A 17,314-nucleotide genomic window follows, 5' to 3' on the forward strand; every position below is an offset into this window, starting at 1 on the left:
CTTCCCAGTAGTTCCCAACAATATTGAAATTACCTTAACAAGGTGTTAAGGGCTTATAGAAATCAAGGTCCCAGTCTGGTAGCCTCGTTCTTCTGCAAAAGAGCTCTTTCAGCTCTCCGAAGTCTCCACCCTTACTGGGTCCAACCCATTCTGGGCCAACCCATTCTGGGTATGTTTGTTACATTCTCCCCTTCTAAAATTCTGTCGTACCGACAGTAATTGCAATGCAACTTTTGAAATCATTAAACAATGATTTCCCCAGAGATTCCTGTACTTGGAGGAACCACATTTGGTGCATCTGAATGCAGAACATTGTCTTTCCCTTGCAAGGATTTCCAACTGTTCCAAACTTAGCTGCACTGGAAGTTTGCAAAACTTTCCAGCAAATGTTGCTATTCAGCCAATTAGTTTGCAGAAGGGATGGGGGGTTGCAACTGGAATCCCCTCCTTCATGCAACTGCCAAACAGAATCATGTGCTTCAAATTCACATAGCAACATCTCTTGAACTTACATCACATAACAAAACAATTGTATGGGGATCAAAACCCCAACTTGCTGCACACTTCCATTGCAAGCAATTTATATTTGCAATCTCACTTCCAAGCCCCACGCTGGTTGGGCGCCATTTGTAACCTCAGCTTGTGGGTTCTGTGGGGCAGTACTTGGAATGAGTTGCAACAACAATTTTTAAACAACAAAATGGTTTACTTTTCTTTACAATTAACACTTTTAAAACATCAACATTTAACGTTACAATTCAAGGTCCTGTTCAGGTTGCATTTCAAGTCCTTCTATTTACAGTCTACTGATATTGCCAAGTCCAAATCTTCTTTGCAAGTTGGCTGGCTCCTGAAGACTCCAAGGGCTTGATGAACAGGTTGCAACATGATGAAGGTCTCCAGGAGAACTCTCACCCATTACAACCACAAAAGAAACCCTGAAACAATAAACTCCAACATTTACAACACAGCAAAACAACAACTACCTTCCCAGTAGTTCCCAACAATATTGAAATTACCTTAACAAGGTGTTAAGGGCTTATAGAAATCAAGGTCCGAGTCTGGTAGCCTTGTTCTTCTGCAAAAGAGCTCTTTCAGCCTCTCTGCTGCTCCGAGTCTCCACCCCTTACTGGGTCAACCCATTCTGGGCCAACCCATTCTGGGCATGGGGGTTACATATTCACTGCTTGTTTAATTTGATATTTATTTTATTTTAAAATAAATCATCTGATACAGTTCCAGTGTTGGTATAATGTTAATTACATCAGAGAAGATTGCCATGGCAATGATTTTTAAAAAGTCAAAAAAAGGTTGCCAACTTTTTAAAGGAGGCATCCTCTGCCGTCCTTCTCTTAATATAACCAATTATGTCTGGTGGAAGATTTTAAATAAATACCAGAAAGATTATGGGGGAGTAGTTAAACAAAGTGCCATAAGCACCTGAGGGCTGGGGCTTAGGTCTACCTAAAAGAAACTGAACCAGGGAAGACCTTTTAAGGATGGCATTTTTCTCTCTTTCTCACAATACTAGAACCAGGGGGCATTCATTGAAAATGCTGGGCGGAAGAATTAGGACTAATAAAAGGAAACACTTCTTCACGCAACGTGTGATTGGTATTTGGAATATGCTGCCACAGGAGGTGGTGATGGCCACTAACCTGGATAGCTTTAAAAGGGGCTTGGACAGATTTATGGAGGAGAAGCCGATTTATGGCTACCAATCTTGATCCTCTTTGATCTGAGATTGCAAATGCCTTAACAGACTAGATGATCGGGAGCAACAGCTGCAGAAGGCCATTGCTTTCACATCCTGCATGTGAGCTCCCAAAGGCACCTGGTGGGCCACTGCGAGTAGCAGAGTGTTGGACTAGATGGACTCTGGTCTGATCCAGCTGGCTTGTTCTTATGTTCTTATGGCAATGGGTTTAGACTTTATAGCATCAACTGTACAGGGATTAACACATTCCATATTTTCCAAAAGGAGCATATTTTAAAATGTCATATTTTGTTTTTAAAATAAATACTCCCATTTCCTTTCAGTCTGATTTTCAGGAACACTGAACATAATATTCTAAGTAATAATTGTTTTCCTATATAACCACCCCATTTCCCAGCTTTGCCTAAGAGGGCTGCTGTACTGAGGGCTTTGCCTAAGAGGGCTGCTGTACTGAGCAAGAATTCAAAGATTCTTAAGCTGACGAGTGCAAATTTTAAGGTCTGTTTGGGTGCAGTGGGTATCAGTAGCCACTCCTTTTCATCTCTTGGCTTGATAAAATATGTTTAAAAGTATGGAAATATTAAGTGGTGCTAGAATGCATAGGGAAATTTTTACAGGTGGGAAATATAGCACTGTTTTTAGGAAAACACATTGGTATCCAGATTCAGTTGGCCGAGTCCTCAGGGAAAGCATAGTTTGCTGCTGTTTATACTTGAATTGGGAGGGAGAAAGCATGTGTCAAGCAAAACCCCTTGATATTAAAGACCCTAAAGTCAGTGTCCATCTTACCTTTACACTGCTCCATAAATCTGGGCTGTCTATGATAAGAAATGTTTGGTAGGGCCTTAGAAATGCTTCCCCCACCCCCAGGGTCTTGCTATAGGCTTGCATGCCAACAATACAAATAAAAATACTTTTTAGGTTTGGCTACAGTTCAAAGATGTGCCTAGATGCCATGCATCTTCTAAAAGAAGTGGGCATAGGAAGGCTGAAAAACACAAGGTTTAAGAAAATAGTGGTAATAGATCTCTCGTCCTCATATGTCCTGCTGATGCCCTCTGTCTCGGAAAAGAGAACTGTAGAGGGCTAATGGAGAGCCCAGATGTAAAGGTCTCTGCCCTAAGTCACCACTTGTAACGGTGGGCTAGAGCACTGACCATGCAGGCACACAACCAGTGGTGGGATTCAAATAATTTAACAACTGGTTGTTTACAGGCACCATTTTAACAACCGGTTCTGCCGAAGTGATGCGAACCTGCTGAATCCCACCACTGCCTATGACTCTTCAGGAAATGTAAAGGTCTCTGCCCTAAGTCACCACTTGTAATGGTGGGCTAGAGCACTGACCATGCAGGCACACAACCAGTGGTGGGATTCAAATAATTTAACAACTGGTTGTTTACAGGCACCATTTTAACAACTGGTTCTGCCGAAGTGATGCGAACCTGCTGAATCACACCACTGCCTATGACTCTTCAGGAGATCCTGTCAGCCTTATTCTAACTACCATCTCTTAGGTATAGTGAGAGCTCTGTGAGCGGATTTTTACTTTTCCCTCCAAAAATGAATGCTCTTTTCTGAATGGATTGGGCACTCTTAAATTACTCCTTGAAGCTTCTTAACAAAGATGGAATGTTTATTTATAGATTACAAGTAAATAAGTTACAGAAATAATTAAACTTTTCTTTTTCTCTGGCAGGAATACTTTGACAAACATTTTAGTTGTTTCAGACAGTTCTTTGACTCAGTTCTAACAAAACTTCCTTCTACTAAACTTCTTTCACAGGGAAAATCTTTCACAGATCTTGACAGATACTAAAATCTCCAACTCCTTTCATTAAAAGAGAGGCACACTGGGCTTCACAGAGCAGGCTCTAGGTATTCCACCAGGAAACCCACTCCTGACTCTTCTAATTAAATAACACACATCCTCAGAGACTTCACTGTCCCATATCTAGGTGCTTTCTCTGCAGAGACCTACAAACAAGCCCTCCATGTGTTTCTAGTACACTTTGTAGTAATGCACTGCTGACCCAGCAGCGCCGTGGTAGAACGTTGGGACGCCAACGGACCTACGGCCTTCTGGTCGCACCGCACCCCCACTCCTCATCCCCCTATGAGTCACGGGTCATGAACTGTCTGGCTCAGTCACCGGGCGCAGGGACAATGGTCTTGCCCCCAGGTGAGGATTAGGCTCAGACGCTTACGCTCCTCTCCGCACGTAGCCAGGTGAGATCATGCATCACATGATGATCTCCAGGTCTCCCGGTCTCCCGCTCATCTCCCTACCCACCTCCTTTACACGCCCACAATGAAACCCTAATAAAAGGTGCCAGAGACCAGCACAGAGAGAGTTGTCAGGATCACGAAATCCCGCGCTTCCTGTTGCTGACGCTCTCCGCCAGATGAAACCTCCTCCGCGTCTCGCCTATTCCTTAGCGACGACCCTGCGGGGTTGACTACACACTTCCCTCCATTTGGGTCCACATACACCACATAGTTCACATTTGAAACTTGGCTGACGATCTTGAGACTAATAGACCTTTGAGGAAAAAACAAATGTTTCACTTCAGGCTTTTGGCTTGTTTTCTTTTTCCTAGCAAGCACAATTTACAATTGCACGATAGATCAAAATCTAGCAGGTTATCCTTTCTCCATCATGTGGATGCGTGCATTAGTAACAGTTTTATTCAATAAATTTTATTGTATTTCTGTACTGCTTTTCAATACAACTATTTTTAGAATAGCTTCCTTTAAAAAAAAAAAGCGAAACAAGGTAAAATATTAAAACTGAGGGAAGACAGTTCTGCTCCCATTGGCCCATCAGCCTCCTCCCTTAGGATTGCACTGTAAAACACATTTAATTAGCTGAAGCTGTTTCCTTGGTAACAGAATACAGAAATCAAAACAAAAAGTTGCCATTATGCAGACCTAAACAATCCAAAACAAGATCCTTTATTATTTCTAAACAAATAATTTTTGAAGAGGTCATTCACAGTTCAACTTTGGGCATTCCCATTTTGCAAAATATCATCATGGAGGCTACTATATTCATCTAACAAGTCTGTTACATGTTGTGAAACTCTGTTGCTCAAGCAAAGAGGCATATACCAGCTGTCTGCAGCTAGCTACCTCTAGAGTCTAAAAGCTCATTTTTCCTTATTGTCTTCCTTTTTAAAAAAAAAATAGGTTTGAATTTTTCTGTTTGCTACAGGATGATTCAAGATTTTAACAAAAGGATGAAAAATTCTGGCCAAGGAACAAAATCAACAATCTTCTTTCATGCTTGTTAGCAAATACTTGGCTGAAAAATATACAGAAGCATTAAGATATCGCTGGGGTCATTGATGTGGCACACAAAATTTCCTATTTCTGAAAATGCATTAATTAGTAAGCAAAGTTAAAATTGAGATTATCAGAATTGTAATTAATTATGTGGTGGTTAGTCTCAGGAAGTATGCCCAATCTTTCTTTCAGTTATATTTAAAACCCATTAAATGAGCAACTGGGAAACCTTTTGAAGTATTTATGCAGTATGCAGTATTTTTTAAAGTTTTGCACCTATGCCAAGTCAGATCCCAGGCCGTTCGCATGAGAAAAATTTCCACATCACTGTCATGGTCATAGAACATTATGTGGTAAGCTAAATGTGGAGAATTAAAGGGCATACACATGGGAGTAGGGTTAAAAATACTTTATTTTTGCTTATTCCTGTTTTTTCTCTCCCTCTCTCTTTCCTCCACTTGCCTATTTTGATTGCTTCTCTTCAAGGCAGGGGCTAACCTTGTTTATAGTTCTTAATGTACAAAGGGCTAAGTAATACATAAAAGCCATGACCTGGATAGCCTTGGCTTGCCTGATGCCAGAAGAGAAAGGAAAGGAGTGAGCCTTTCATGGTTCTCTCAATCTTGTGGGGGTGGGGTGAAGGGGCAAAGCTGTGGAGCTTGTCTCTCCAGTTCTGTTCATTTTGTCCTTCTCGTTCCCAAACCTGAGTGTAGTCATTCAGAATTCTAAACTGGATTGCAAAAATGTTGTGCATTCTTACATTGCAATCAGGAAACCAGGGGCAGACTAGGAAGCACAATCTACCTTGGAGAAGAAAACTGGAAAGTAGAACCAGGGATGAGTGGATGAAGGGAAGGAATGAGAACCTCAGGATTCAAGGAAACCCTCCAAATAAGGTAAGAGTGGGAAGCACCCTGTTGAGAAGGAATTATAATTGGGAGACAGTCTGAGACTAATCAGGAGGAGGAGTCTTGGTGGGCAGTTCCAAGTATTATAAATGAGATCAGTCTGATGTGAGAAGATTTTTCTTCAGGAATTGTTACAATCACCAGGTATTTATTTAATGAAGGGTACTCATTATTAGGAGTCCTTGACTAATGACTGATGTGTCAATACTAGTAAACTATGGTCTCTCTTGGAACTTTGTTCTAGTTAGTGTGATGAAAAGTTAGGTTTGGTCCGATTCATGCCACCTTTTGTTGAGCAAATGTCACTAACAGGACATGCAAAGAGAAACTGATCTCAGAACCAAGATGGAAGATCATTGGCAACTGTGGTTTTCCATGGATTTGCAGTGATTTTAAAGCAAGTTATCATAAATGTCATTTTTCAAGTTTTTGCGATGATGTGCAAACATTACCTCTTCCAAGGAAAGACTGTTTATACAGAAAATATCAGTAAATAAAGTCATAGTTGCCCATTTAACAACTACCAAGCAACTGAGATTGTATAAACCAGTCTTTAGCCTGGCTAAGAAGAGAACACTCTATTCTGTTCTTTTTTACTTGTTTCTGCTTTTTATTTATTTTTATTGAATTTATATTCCACCCCTCCTGAATAGGGTCTGGCTCAGGGTGGCATACATACATATTTAAAACACTAAGTATACAATAAATAGCAGACTAGCATTAATATCTAATTTTTAAACCCACAGAAGGTAAATAAACATAGTCCCATGATGAATATCTTCCCCACCTCGATACAGTCCCTTACTAAGAAGTGAATGTGGGAAATCAGAAAAAGGGAGCAACCCAAACTTTAATACGAGTGTTGGTGATTTGTAGCTGAGAAGCCAGCAGATGGAATTGGACAAGGGGTGGCCTCAGCCAAAAGCCCAGCGGAACATCTCTGTCCCACAGCCCCTGAGGAACTGTTTAAGTTCCCACAGAGCCCTAGTGTTAGCTGACAGAGATTTCCACTAGGCTGGAGCCAGGGCAGAAAAGGTACTGACTCTGGTTGAGGACAAGCTAATGTCTTCGGGGTCAGGGATCATCAGGAGATTACTACTGGAGAACAGAAACATTGTCTGTGTGCAATATGGGGCAATGCAGTTCTGAAGATACAAGGGCCCCAGAACACTCAAGGCCTTGAAGGTCAAAATTCAAACCATGAACATGACTTGGGATTCAACTGGCAACTAGTGCAGCTGGCATAGCAAAGGTGTTATATGCTCTGTCACAGTCACTCTCACTGCATTCTGGACCAGTTTCAATTTCTGAATCAGTCTCTAGGGCAGGCCTGCATAGAGCAAGCTGCAGTAATCTGACCTGGAAGTTACCGTTGCTAGATCAAAGCAAGGTAGATAAGGTGCCACCTGCCTACCGGAGATGGAAAAAGGCCACTCTTGCTGTGTTTGTGACCAGGACTCCAGAGTCATACCCAGGCTTTTGACAGATGTGGCCAGTTGTAGTGCCACATCATCAAATTATGGCAGTTGGAAACTGTCCACTGGCCCCCTTCGAGCCCAGCCACAGGACCTCTGTCTCCAATGGATTTAATCTATCTGCTCTTCTTCAACCATCCAGCCACAGTCGCCAGACACTGAACCAGAACATCTAGGGCAGCGGCTGGCTGGCCTTCCATCAATAGAACAAGCTGGGTGTCATCAGTATATTGATGGCAACCCAGCCCGAAGCTCCACACAAACTGTGCAAGGGGCTGCATATAGATGTTCAACAACATTGGCAAGAGGACAGCTCCCTGCAGTACTCCACAAACAAGGGGTGCTTCTGGGATTTTCCCTCCCAAACCAGGCCAGCCATTTCAAGGCTGTACCCCGTATTTAAGCATCAGCGAGGTGATGGTCAAGAGATTGGGATCAACCATGTCAAATGCTGAAGTGAGATCCAATAACAGAAGAGTGTTGACCTGCCTCAGTCCAGCTGCATCCAGAGCTCATCCACGATGGCGACCAGCATGGTATCCACCTCATGACCAGGACAGAAACTGGACTTGAAGGGACCTAAGACTGATGCATCTTCCAGAAATGCCTGCAGCTGTTACGCAACTGCTCTTTCAACTGCCTTACCCAGAAACAACAAATTTGAAACTGGGTGGTAGTTGGCCAGATCCATAGGCTTCTTCAAGAGCATGTATACCACTGCTTCTTTTAGCCTTTGTGTATAGAATTACTCTTAAAAGTCTCACATATATAATGGTGGCAAAGCCATTTTTTTCCGGAAAGACAAGATCCTTGACACAGACCTAAAAGATTAATAAAGGTGAGACTCCTAACTTAATTTTTTTGGAGAAAAAATGTTAGATGTATTTTTCATTTTGCTCACTGACATTTTTGTTTCATGCTTGAAAAATCAAATGAAGATCCCATGGTATTGCTATTATTTCTGGTAAGCATTAGAGATCCAAGTTCATTAGAATACAGGAACAGATCAACTGAAATACTTCCTTACTGAGATAAATAATTGAATATTTTGATAATTTGCCTCAGGTACCAATACCTGAAGCTGTACTTCCATGGTACTGTTCTGTACTTCCGTGGTGATACCCGATCTTCTAAAATTACCTCAATTTATTTTAAGATTATTGTGTTTAACCTTGGGAGGGGGGGGGGGCATGAGATAAAGAAAAACACTAGGTTTATGGGACAAAATTTCTCCACCACAAATAGTAAACAAAAGATACAGAAAATGGTAGTATTTCCTGAAAATGTTTCCATAAATAGGCATTTCACAATGGAGCAGAGAAAGCTGGCACTCATGTAGAATTCGTATAATTGAGCCATATCTATTTTCACACTTTTGAACATATCTGAATTTAGAAAAAACTATTGAGAAAAAGTGTTTTCAAAGGATCTTTTTTTTAAAAAGCTGACAAATTTCCACTGAAAGGCCATAAGAAATCACATTTAAGAGTAACAATTAACCACCTTTATCCTTAGATAAAAATGCATTTTCCAGTGTACTAATAAATTTATGTCTCATTTGTCCTTTGAAATACTGATACCATTCCATTAGTTTTTTTCTTCTTTGAATTTTTTCTTGCAAAGTCACATTTTTATCTTTTTCTAAAATAGAAGGAAGTTCTTTCCAGTTTTTAACAAAGATAAAGGGAGCCCCCATTGTCTTTAATAATTGCAGTGGAGCATGGTAGTACACAGATGAATTTCCACAACTTCCTGGTGTCATTACATCTTCCACAACAGGAACTGACCCAAATGCACAAGCCTCATAAATTCTATAACATTCTGTATTTACACCCAAAGGACATAATGTGAGATCACTCTGGAGCAATGCATCTTGATAGTTCCGAAGGCTTTCATTTGTTTCTTGAGGCCACCATCTAGAAACAGAAGATAGGACTGAAAATGTACTTCTGTTCTAAAGCAAATGATTCATACAGCAAAAAAATCCATGCTAGTTTTAGCTTTCAATCCTAAAACAATATTTAATAGTGCTTTGGATTTCAGAAATGAATATCTTAAGTCATTTCCAAATATTTAGAAAGAAGCTTCCCTAGAAGGCAAAGACATTTCCATCAGTTTGAGTACATATTGTGTCAAATTGTGCACATGTGATATCCTTGGTCTTGGCCCAAGATCTCTGTGAAAGCTCTTCTACCACGTTTACTTTCATTCACTGAAATCTACTTATGAGGTCTTTTACTGAGGAGCTTCTTCACCACTTCCCTTCCCTCTGAGCGGGCAGCCCTCTCAGAGAAGAAGGGAAGCAGGTGGAGGGGCGCCTTCGCTGCTTCCCTTCCCTTTGAGCGGGCAGCCCACTCGGAGATGAAGGGGCAGCCCGCTCAGAGAAGAAGGGAAGCGGGCAGTATAGATTTATACTACATGACAGATATAAACATTGTCTTCCTTACAATGTCAAGCCATTTTTCTTTTGCTGATAAACATTTCATTTTTTTTTACAGAAGATCAGTAATGACTTTGTTTAAAAAGCAAGACATTCAACAGCACAGTAATAATTGAAATAGGCTAAGGTATTTCCTAAAAGAGACAGTAGAGAACGACATGGGATGCCCTAGGGTTTTCTAAAAGTAAATTACAAGCAGGAAGAAAACCTTTTCACAAGGACATTGTCTAATCCCATCAAGGTAAAAAAATGTTTTTAAAAAACCACAAATAGTGCTTACTCTTCTCTGACAGAAATCCAACAAATCTTATCAAGCCCGCTTTGCTTCAGTACTTCCATTAGAATCTCTCTTGACGAGTTCTTATAAATTGTTCCTAAAAAGGTACACTGGTACAGCCGTGGAGTGTGAAGCATTGACCAGCTTGGTTCAACCACTGGAAAATTTCTGTAACTGTAATTATATAGAAGAACAGGATGAAGGATAGCTTGTACAAATGAGCTGTTTGTTCATAAGGGTGCAATATGCTATGTCTGATCTACAATGCTATCCTAAGAAGGGTAACAAAATTCTAAATGTATTAAATACAGTGAGCTTAGAAGAATTAAATTATGTTTAGGACTGCACTGTTAGTTGCTTAGCCTGCACCCTGCTTTCCAGGTTAGCTGGATGAAATGATTTTGGCTTTTATTCCTTGTTTGGCAAGTGTACCTGTTGAAACCTGGTCAAATTTAATGTAACCCCTCCTTTTAAAAATTAACCATATTAATTTAATATATTTATTTGGCTTTCATTTTTAAATTTTCTGTAAGGTAATCACAGAATTATGTACTCATGCCATCTTTATCTGTTTGTCTGATATTCAATAACTTAAGCATTAACCATTGCATTTATTATTAGGCATGAAATATAACCATCCAAGTAAAATAGAGCAACTGTGGCAAGATACAAATGAAGTAAACTATAATTTAGTGTTATAGCCTGCTTGATCTTTTTTATAGAACAGAAATTACACAAAGCTTTCCAACTGCATGCCATCTTAACTAATTGTAGGTTTGAGTAAAAAGACAACGTTCTCTGATTGTATCAAACACTCACGTAGCAACTCCCAAAGGCCACTGGAAAATGTCTTCTTCATTCACCAAAGGACTGTCATATACTAAGAAGAGTAATTCCACAAACCCTCCATAACTTTTTAAATACGGATAAATCCATTCATTTTTGCACTGTTCACTTCCAAGCAACACAACGGCAACATGCTGCAACTTGTGAGTTTGTACTAATGTTTGTATATAATGCAGCCACTGAGTGGCGTAAGAGATCTTTCCTTCCTCTCTGCCATTCAGCACTAGAACCACATTGGCAGATTCTATGGAGAAGTACCCAGGGACTACAGATGGACCTGTGATGAAGCTGTAAAAAACAAAAGCATAATCACAATTCTAAAAATACAACATAACAGAATAGATAGGCATTTCACATAAATGCAGCTATTGTTTGACTGCTGTTCTTTCACTTGTGCTCAGGGTTGTGTTCTATTTCTTGTTCTCTGAAACAGAAAAGCATTGTACAGTTTCTCCAGTAGATACATAGTCTGCCCATGCTAATTCTTAATAGCCTAAGCCTAAAATTTGCCATGCAGACAATATAATGCACAGTGGGAAGGGGGGTAAGTATGTACCAACTGCTGCACAGGCACATACCACACTATTCAGCAAGTTAAACAATCTGGAGCATTGCCCAAACTTGCCTCCCTCTTGCACGTGTCACAACCTCAGCTGTCTACAACCCTATTTTATCTACTACAGTTCCTTGCTTTTCTTCCAAATAGTCTGCTATTTAGAATGTTTTTGTTTTTTAAAGTAAAGGTACAAGCATCAGGTCATTACTGATCCAAGGTCATGTCGACATTTACCAGGCATACTATGTTTACTGGGTGGTTTGCCATTGCCTTCCCCAATCATCTACACTTTACTCCCAGCAAGCTGCGTCCTCATTTTACCAACCTTAGAAGGATGGAACGCGGAGTCAACTTTGAACCAACAACTCAAAATTTATTTCTGTTAGGATCAAACTCAGGTTGTGAGTCCAGCTTTTGACTGCAGTACTGCAGCTTATCACACTTTTAATCAACATCTGCTATTTCCATACCAGCAGAAAAGATCCCTCAGGACTGCACAGAGCAAACAATGCAATAGTCTAATCTACTATATTTGCTGGTACATGAAAGTTATGTCTGTAAAATTCTGTTCATCCATGTACGGGATTCAGGCTATTAGGTGCTATGTTTAAGCTGATAAGTGGCATCATAAAACTGGTACCTGAAGAATGATTTTCCTGCCTTTAAGCTTCCTTCTCTCCACTGGGCTGTAACATCTGCAGGCTCAAGCGGACCTTCAAATATATGCTCCCATAGGTATAGGCCTAGGAAAACATCACTGGCAATTTAATAATTAGGAAACAAACTCCTTCATCACACTATTTTCTTGTCAAGAGAAAAATCTGTGAACTAAAGTAACCCAAATCCAGGAAAACAGAAAGTTGTACAAATTGGCAAGGCGCCTTCTTCAGCAAAGAGGTCAGATACTTCTCTGCAAAGCTACTCAGAGATAGGACATTACTGGCCTTGCTGTGTATTGGTGTTTCCACCAGCTACTGGTCTTGGCTGAAAAATTACTAAAGAAGAAATCACCTCAAAGTCTTCTGAAATAACAGAAGCATCCTTTCCTTTAGCTTCAAGAGGAGTGCTTCATAACTGGCAGAAAACCTGACAGCAGAATTGCCTTTCACTAGTACAAGGCTGTCTCAGGCTTTTCTCCTGTGTTCACTGCCAAATTTTCCAGAATTAAAGGAAGAAGTCTCTGCCTCACCAAAAGCCAGTAATAGAATGTCTATTAATAGAATGGCGCACAATTTCAAATGCTTCACTAAGCTTGGGCTGGGCCTTCTCCTGATTAAGAGGAGGTACAGCTCAACTTTCAGGCACATGGTGTTAAACTTCAGTCCTATTCAGGAAGCTGCATAGTTCACAATAAACACAGTGCTTGTAACTTCTAAGAAGGGCCACACTCCATGCCCTTCTAGTACTGAAGGGATAGAATCCTAGAAATACACTGATACTCTTGGGCACTTCTCAGCACTGCAAAGTCTGAGGGAGGATGATTAGCTAAGCCTAGATGTGTACAGCAATGGGCTCAAACAGAGCTATCACAGCTAACAGAACAGTCAAGAGATTCTATTTGGTCCTATTTCATTAATTGAAATGTTCAGTGTGTATTAACAGAATACACTGCCTCAGAGTGTGTGAAGTCTCCTTCTTTGGAAGTTTTTACACAGTGGCCAAATGGCCATCTATCAGGAGTGTTTTGACTGTGTGTTGCTGCATGGCAGGGGGTTGGACTCGATAGCCTTTGTGGTCTCTATGATTCTAGCATGGCTTAATGAAATGCTTTCTGAAATTCCCTTACAAAAGAACAAATCTGTCATGTTCACATGAATACCTGTTTTTTTCTGCTTCACAAGATTCAAGATGAATACATTGATACCACACACATAGAAAATATTTCAGAACAAGAAAATCTTCCAACACATTTTTTTCTCAGAAAAAAGTAGCTACTCTGAAGATGGAACGGGAAAGCTAGTTGTTAGAAATTATATGGCAACGTGTTTTCTACCATTCCTAAATTGTCAGAAGGATGAATACCACTTTTCTCTGGGAAGCAATCCTCTATAGCCCTTGCTTTCAGTGTTTAGATACCATGCTAGAAATTAAAGGAAATTACACAGAAGATCTCTGGGATGCTTTTACATGATATCAATAAAGATGATTTTCCTCGAGCAATGTAGAAACAGAATGGCAGGAACTCACAGTCCCAAACTTTACATTACATGCAAACGTCTAATGGTAGTCCAAAGGCCCTTTTAGAATAGGAAAATATATTTCCTGTTGGAACATCTGAGGGAGAAGCCTAAGGAGGGGTATTTAACCCCTTCCCTGCTCCAAATAAACTCCTCAAGTTGTGTTTTCCTCATGAAGAGTTTGAAACATATGCCTGTGAGGACAATCATACACAACATGAAATGGCACAAAGAAGAGAACAAAACTTTCCAAAGAATTAAGCATCAGTTTATAACAAAATCACATAACAGCATATTACCAGATGACAACAACAATTTCATAAAACTGAAATCCCTTGTATGTTTATATTGTAGCTCTAACGCATATAAGTGAGATAGATAACAACAGATACAGCAATGTTCCTATACACACGCACACACATCTATATTCCAATATAATGAATGTTTGGACAAATGTTATGTCCTATTGCACAAGAGAAAGTGATAATTGACACCCATATCATAATCATGTTTATTCAGAAGTAAGCTTAATGGATGTTAGCAGGATTTACTTCCAGATAAGTGTGCTTAGGATCACGGTGCAAGATATTAAATCCTGAACATACTTATTGAAATTCTACTGAACTTAGAAGAATCTTCACACTAAACATGTTTCAGCTGAAAGCAAGAATGTATAGAAATAGCTTTCATATTATTGACGACAAATACCTACCAATAGCAGCTTTCCCCCAGATTTGTACTCTGAGGTTTGTTTGTTCCTGCTGCTGTTTCTTCTCTTTCAAAAGTTGCAGACTGTTTGCAGAGTTCTGTTGCAAACTATTTTTCTCATCAACTTCCCAAGGGTTCCACTCTTCCACTTCCGAAGTAAAATGTTCTGAAAATAAGATATGGATTTATCAGCATGAATTTCTGTGATAAACTGGAATCTTAAACTTTCCTGATTACAGTTCCACAGCATATACTTGCTAAAACTGTTAATAATCTTGCTTTTTAAACACACACCAAGAAGGCAGTGTTTCTTCAACAATCTGTTCCGCTCCACAGCCTTTCCATCTTATCTCTTCTCTCCTTTGATCTCTGCTCACCTCACATTACCAGAAAATGATTGGGCTGATTCCAAAATGTGGGCTGTTCACAATGGTACTATAGTTCCCGAATTTATACTGTAAACATGGTAAGTACATAAAACCTGGCTTCTCTTACCCATGCCTTATTTTACCTCAAATCATCCTCAAAAGATGGCAGAGAAGTAAAAGATGCCAGGTTTGTGTCTCCATCAAGAAACCCAAATACCAAGGGGCATATGATAGTAAAAATAATGTACTTTGAACCAACATTACAAACTAGGGCAGAATTTTGGAAAACAGAGTTTTCCATACAAATAGTGTGTGTGGCTGGGGGTAGTTTTGGCTCTCCTAGCTGTCAGTGATTTTAGTTGCACTGGAGAGAACTTGGGACTCCAGCCTAGGTACAATTACACACACCCACTATTGAATCACATATCATGTCCAGTGCAGTCGGCGCCTGCAGAGAAGTGTAGCCCAGGATGGGCACCTGTCTCTCTGCAAGGACAGAGAGAAAGGGCGTGAGAAACTGACAATCAGATGCTTTGAATTTCAGCTGCGTTACCTCGCCCGTGTTTCTCCCTCTGGCTCACCCGCGAAGCAGTAGAGCGGCGCGGTTTCAGAAAGACACAATAAGCGGCGTAGAGGGAGAAGAGTAAATAGGCAGCCAACAGCGCGGAGCAGATGCGCTTCCGAGTCAGCCGCATCTTTCAGGGCCCGCTGGGCGCCGCCATCTTGGTCAGCAGAGGGTGGAGCCTGTGAGGCGGTGTTCGCCTTAATGTGGCTGCAAAAGGGAGGCGACGCCTGTTCGAACGAGAATGGCCTCAAGTACTGGAGTCGCGGGATGCGGTGTTGCGCCAGGAGCCTCTGTGTTGCTGGTTTGCTAGAATGAACCGTGGACTGGGTCAGCTGACAATGTTCACTCCCCTACACCAGACGGATGCAAAGCCTTCCCTTGTGTCATCGCAGGCTGAGAGAGAGGAGGGCTCGAGGGTGCCTCCAGAAGCTTACTGACTTAGTTCACATTGTGGGCAGCCTACTGTGAGAAGAAGGGAAGTGGGTGGAGGGGCGCCTTCGCAGCTTCCCTTCCCCCTGAGCGGGCAGCCCACCGGGGAAGAAGGGAAGTGGGTGGAGGGGCGCCTTCGCAGCTTCCCTTCCCCCTGAGCGGGCAGCCCACCGGGGAAGAAGGGAAGTGGGTGGAGGGGCGCCTGGGGAAGAAGAAGAAGTGAAGAAGTGCCCGCTCAGAAGAAGTGAAGCGGGTGAAGGGGTGTCTTTGCCACTTCCCTTCCCTCTCAGTGGGCAACCCACTCGGAGAAGAAGAGAAGGGGTTGGAGGGGTGCCTTTGCAGCTTCCCTTCCCTCTGAGCGGACAGCCTGCTCGGAGAAGAAGGGGCAGCTCATGTGGAGAAAAAGGGAAGCTTATGGAGGGGCATGTGTTCATCTGAAGAAGTGTGCATGCATATGAAAGATCATACCAAAAATAAAACTTTGTGATCTTACAGATGCCCCTGGACTCAAACATCTTACTGCCTCTTCAGAACAACATGTCTGCCCAGCTGAATCTATTTATGTAAACTGTCTTTTAAAATTATAAATGTATATTACAGCATGTTTGGTAATCCAGTTCTTATCTGGATAATTTTGCTATTACCTGGCAAAGGGAAATAACACCTATGGTTTATAAGATCTGTAAAAGTAACTAGACATATTTTGTTTAAGAACTGATGTTTCAGGTGACACAGGGGCATTTTTTATATTTTATGATTTTATAATTTTGAATTTTAGGAGCTTAATCTAAATAGTCTCTTTTACAACTTTTAAAGGTGGAGAGGAAAGCACATGTAGCTGTAAACTTACTAGCTGTGTTCTCTTTTTTAAATATCTTGACTGAGAAAGGGACACAGCAATTCTAACCAGGCCTATCCACGATCCTATTAAGGTATATTCAGTGTGGTTTACTTCTAGGAAAGTATTCTTAGGATTGCACTGTAATTTTCTTTAGGCACTCAACAATTATAAGCATTATTATGTTAAGCCCTGTTGAATTTTATTGGGACATGCTTCTGAGTAGACATGTTTTAGATTATGTTATAATTGTAATAATGTTTGCTCATTCAACTCAACCCACTACACTCAGAATCAAAGATTTTAAAAATCCTATGAAAAAAATCTATTCTGTGCATTATATTGCTATTTTTGAAATAACAGCTGTCTAATGTACTCTCAGCTCTTGCTGGTTGACGAGCAATTTTTGGGTTGGAAAGTATTCCTCATTATTTCTGCCTGGGCTCTGCATTGCCCACCTCCCTGTCATTCTTTAGCACACCTCTTGTTCCTTCGACAACTAACAGGCCTACCGCTTCCCTAGCTGGCTTCCTACTTTTGATGTACTTGAAGAATTGTTTGTTGCTGGTCTTGATGTTCACAGCCATGCGTTCCTCATAACTCCTTTTTTCCTCCCTTACAGCTAACCTGCTTCTCTTTTGCCACCATTTGTGTTCCTTCTCGTATTCTTCATCAGTCGAGCTGGACTTCCATTTTCTAAAAGACATCTTTTTTCTGATGATTTC

The 17,314-nt window shown here is 40.9% G+C and overlaps 1 protein-coding gene across 1 annotated transcript; it reads right to left on the reverse strand.

Annotated features, from left to right (window-relative positions):
- Positions 1-8,802: 8,802 nt before the first annotated feature.
- RXYLT1 (ribitol xylosyltransferase 1) lies at positions 8,803-15,795 on the reverse strand. The gene is made up of 6 exons (XM_048501190.1): positions 15,311-15,795; positions 14,394-14,555; positions 12,145-12,247; positions 10,922-11,236; positions 10,106-10,276; positions 8,803-9,301 (listed from the first exon to the last, which is right to left on the reverse strand). The coding sequence occupies exons 1-6, from the start codon at positions 15,450-15,452 to the stop codon at positions 8,881-8,883; spliced, it is 1,314 nt and encodes a 437-aa protein (XP_048357147.1). The 5' UTR covers positions 15,453-15,795; the 3' UTR covers positions 8,803-8,880.
- Between the last annotated feature and the right edge of the window lie 1,519 nt (positions 15,796-17,314).

The sequence above is a fragment of the Sphaerodactylus townsendi genome, linkage group LG06, assembly GCF_021028975.2.
Source record: "Sphaerodactylus townsendi isolate TG3544 linkage group LG06, MPM_Stown_v2.3, whole genome shotgun sequence".
In the NCBI taxonomy this organism is placed as follows: Eukaryota; Metazoa; Chordata; class Lepidosauria; order Squamata; family Sphaerodactylidae; genus Sphaerodactylus; species Sphaerodactylus townsendi.

Bases quoted from the DNA above. Each gene is read 5' to 3' on its own strand.
- RXYLT1 (XM_048501190.1), bottom strand. From the start codon at position 15,452: ATGCGGCTGACTCGGAAGCGCATCTGCTCCGCGCTGTTGGCTGCCTAT. The intron at 14,556-15,310 runs GTAACGCAGCTG...TCTTATTTTCAG, and splicing joins GAGGGAGAAACACGGGCGAG to AACATTTTACTTCGGAAGTG. The intron at 11,237-12,144 runs GTACCAGTTTTA...TGTTTTTTACAG, and splicing joins GCAGGAAAATCATTCTTCAG to CTTCATCACAGGTCCATCTG.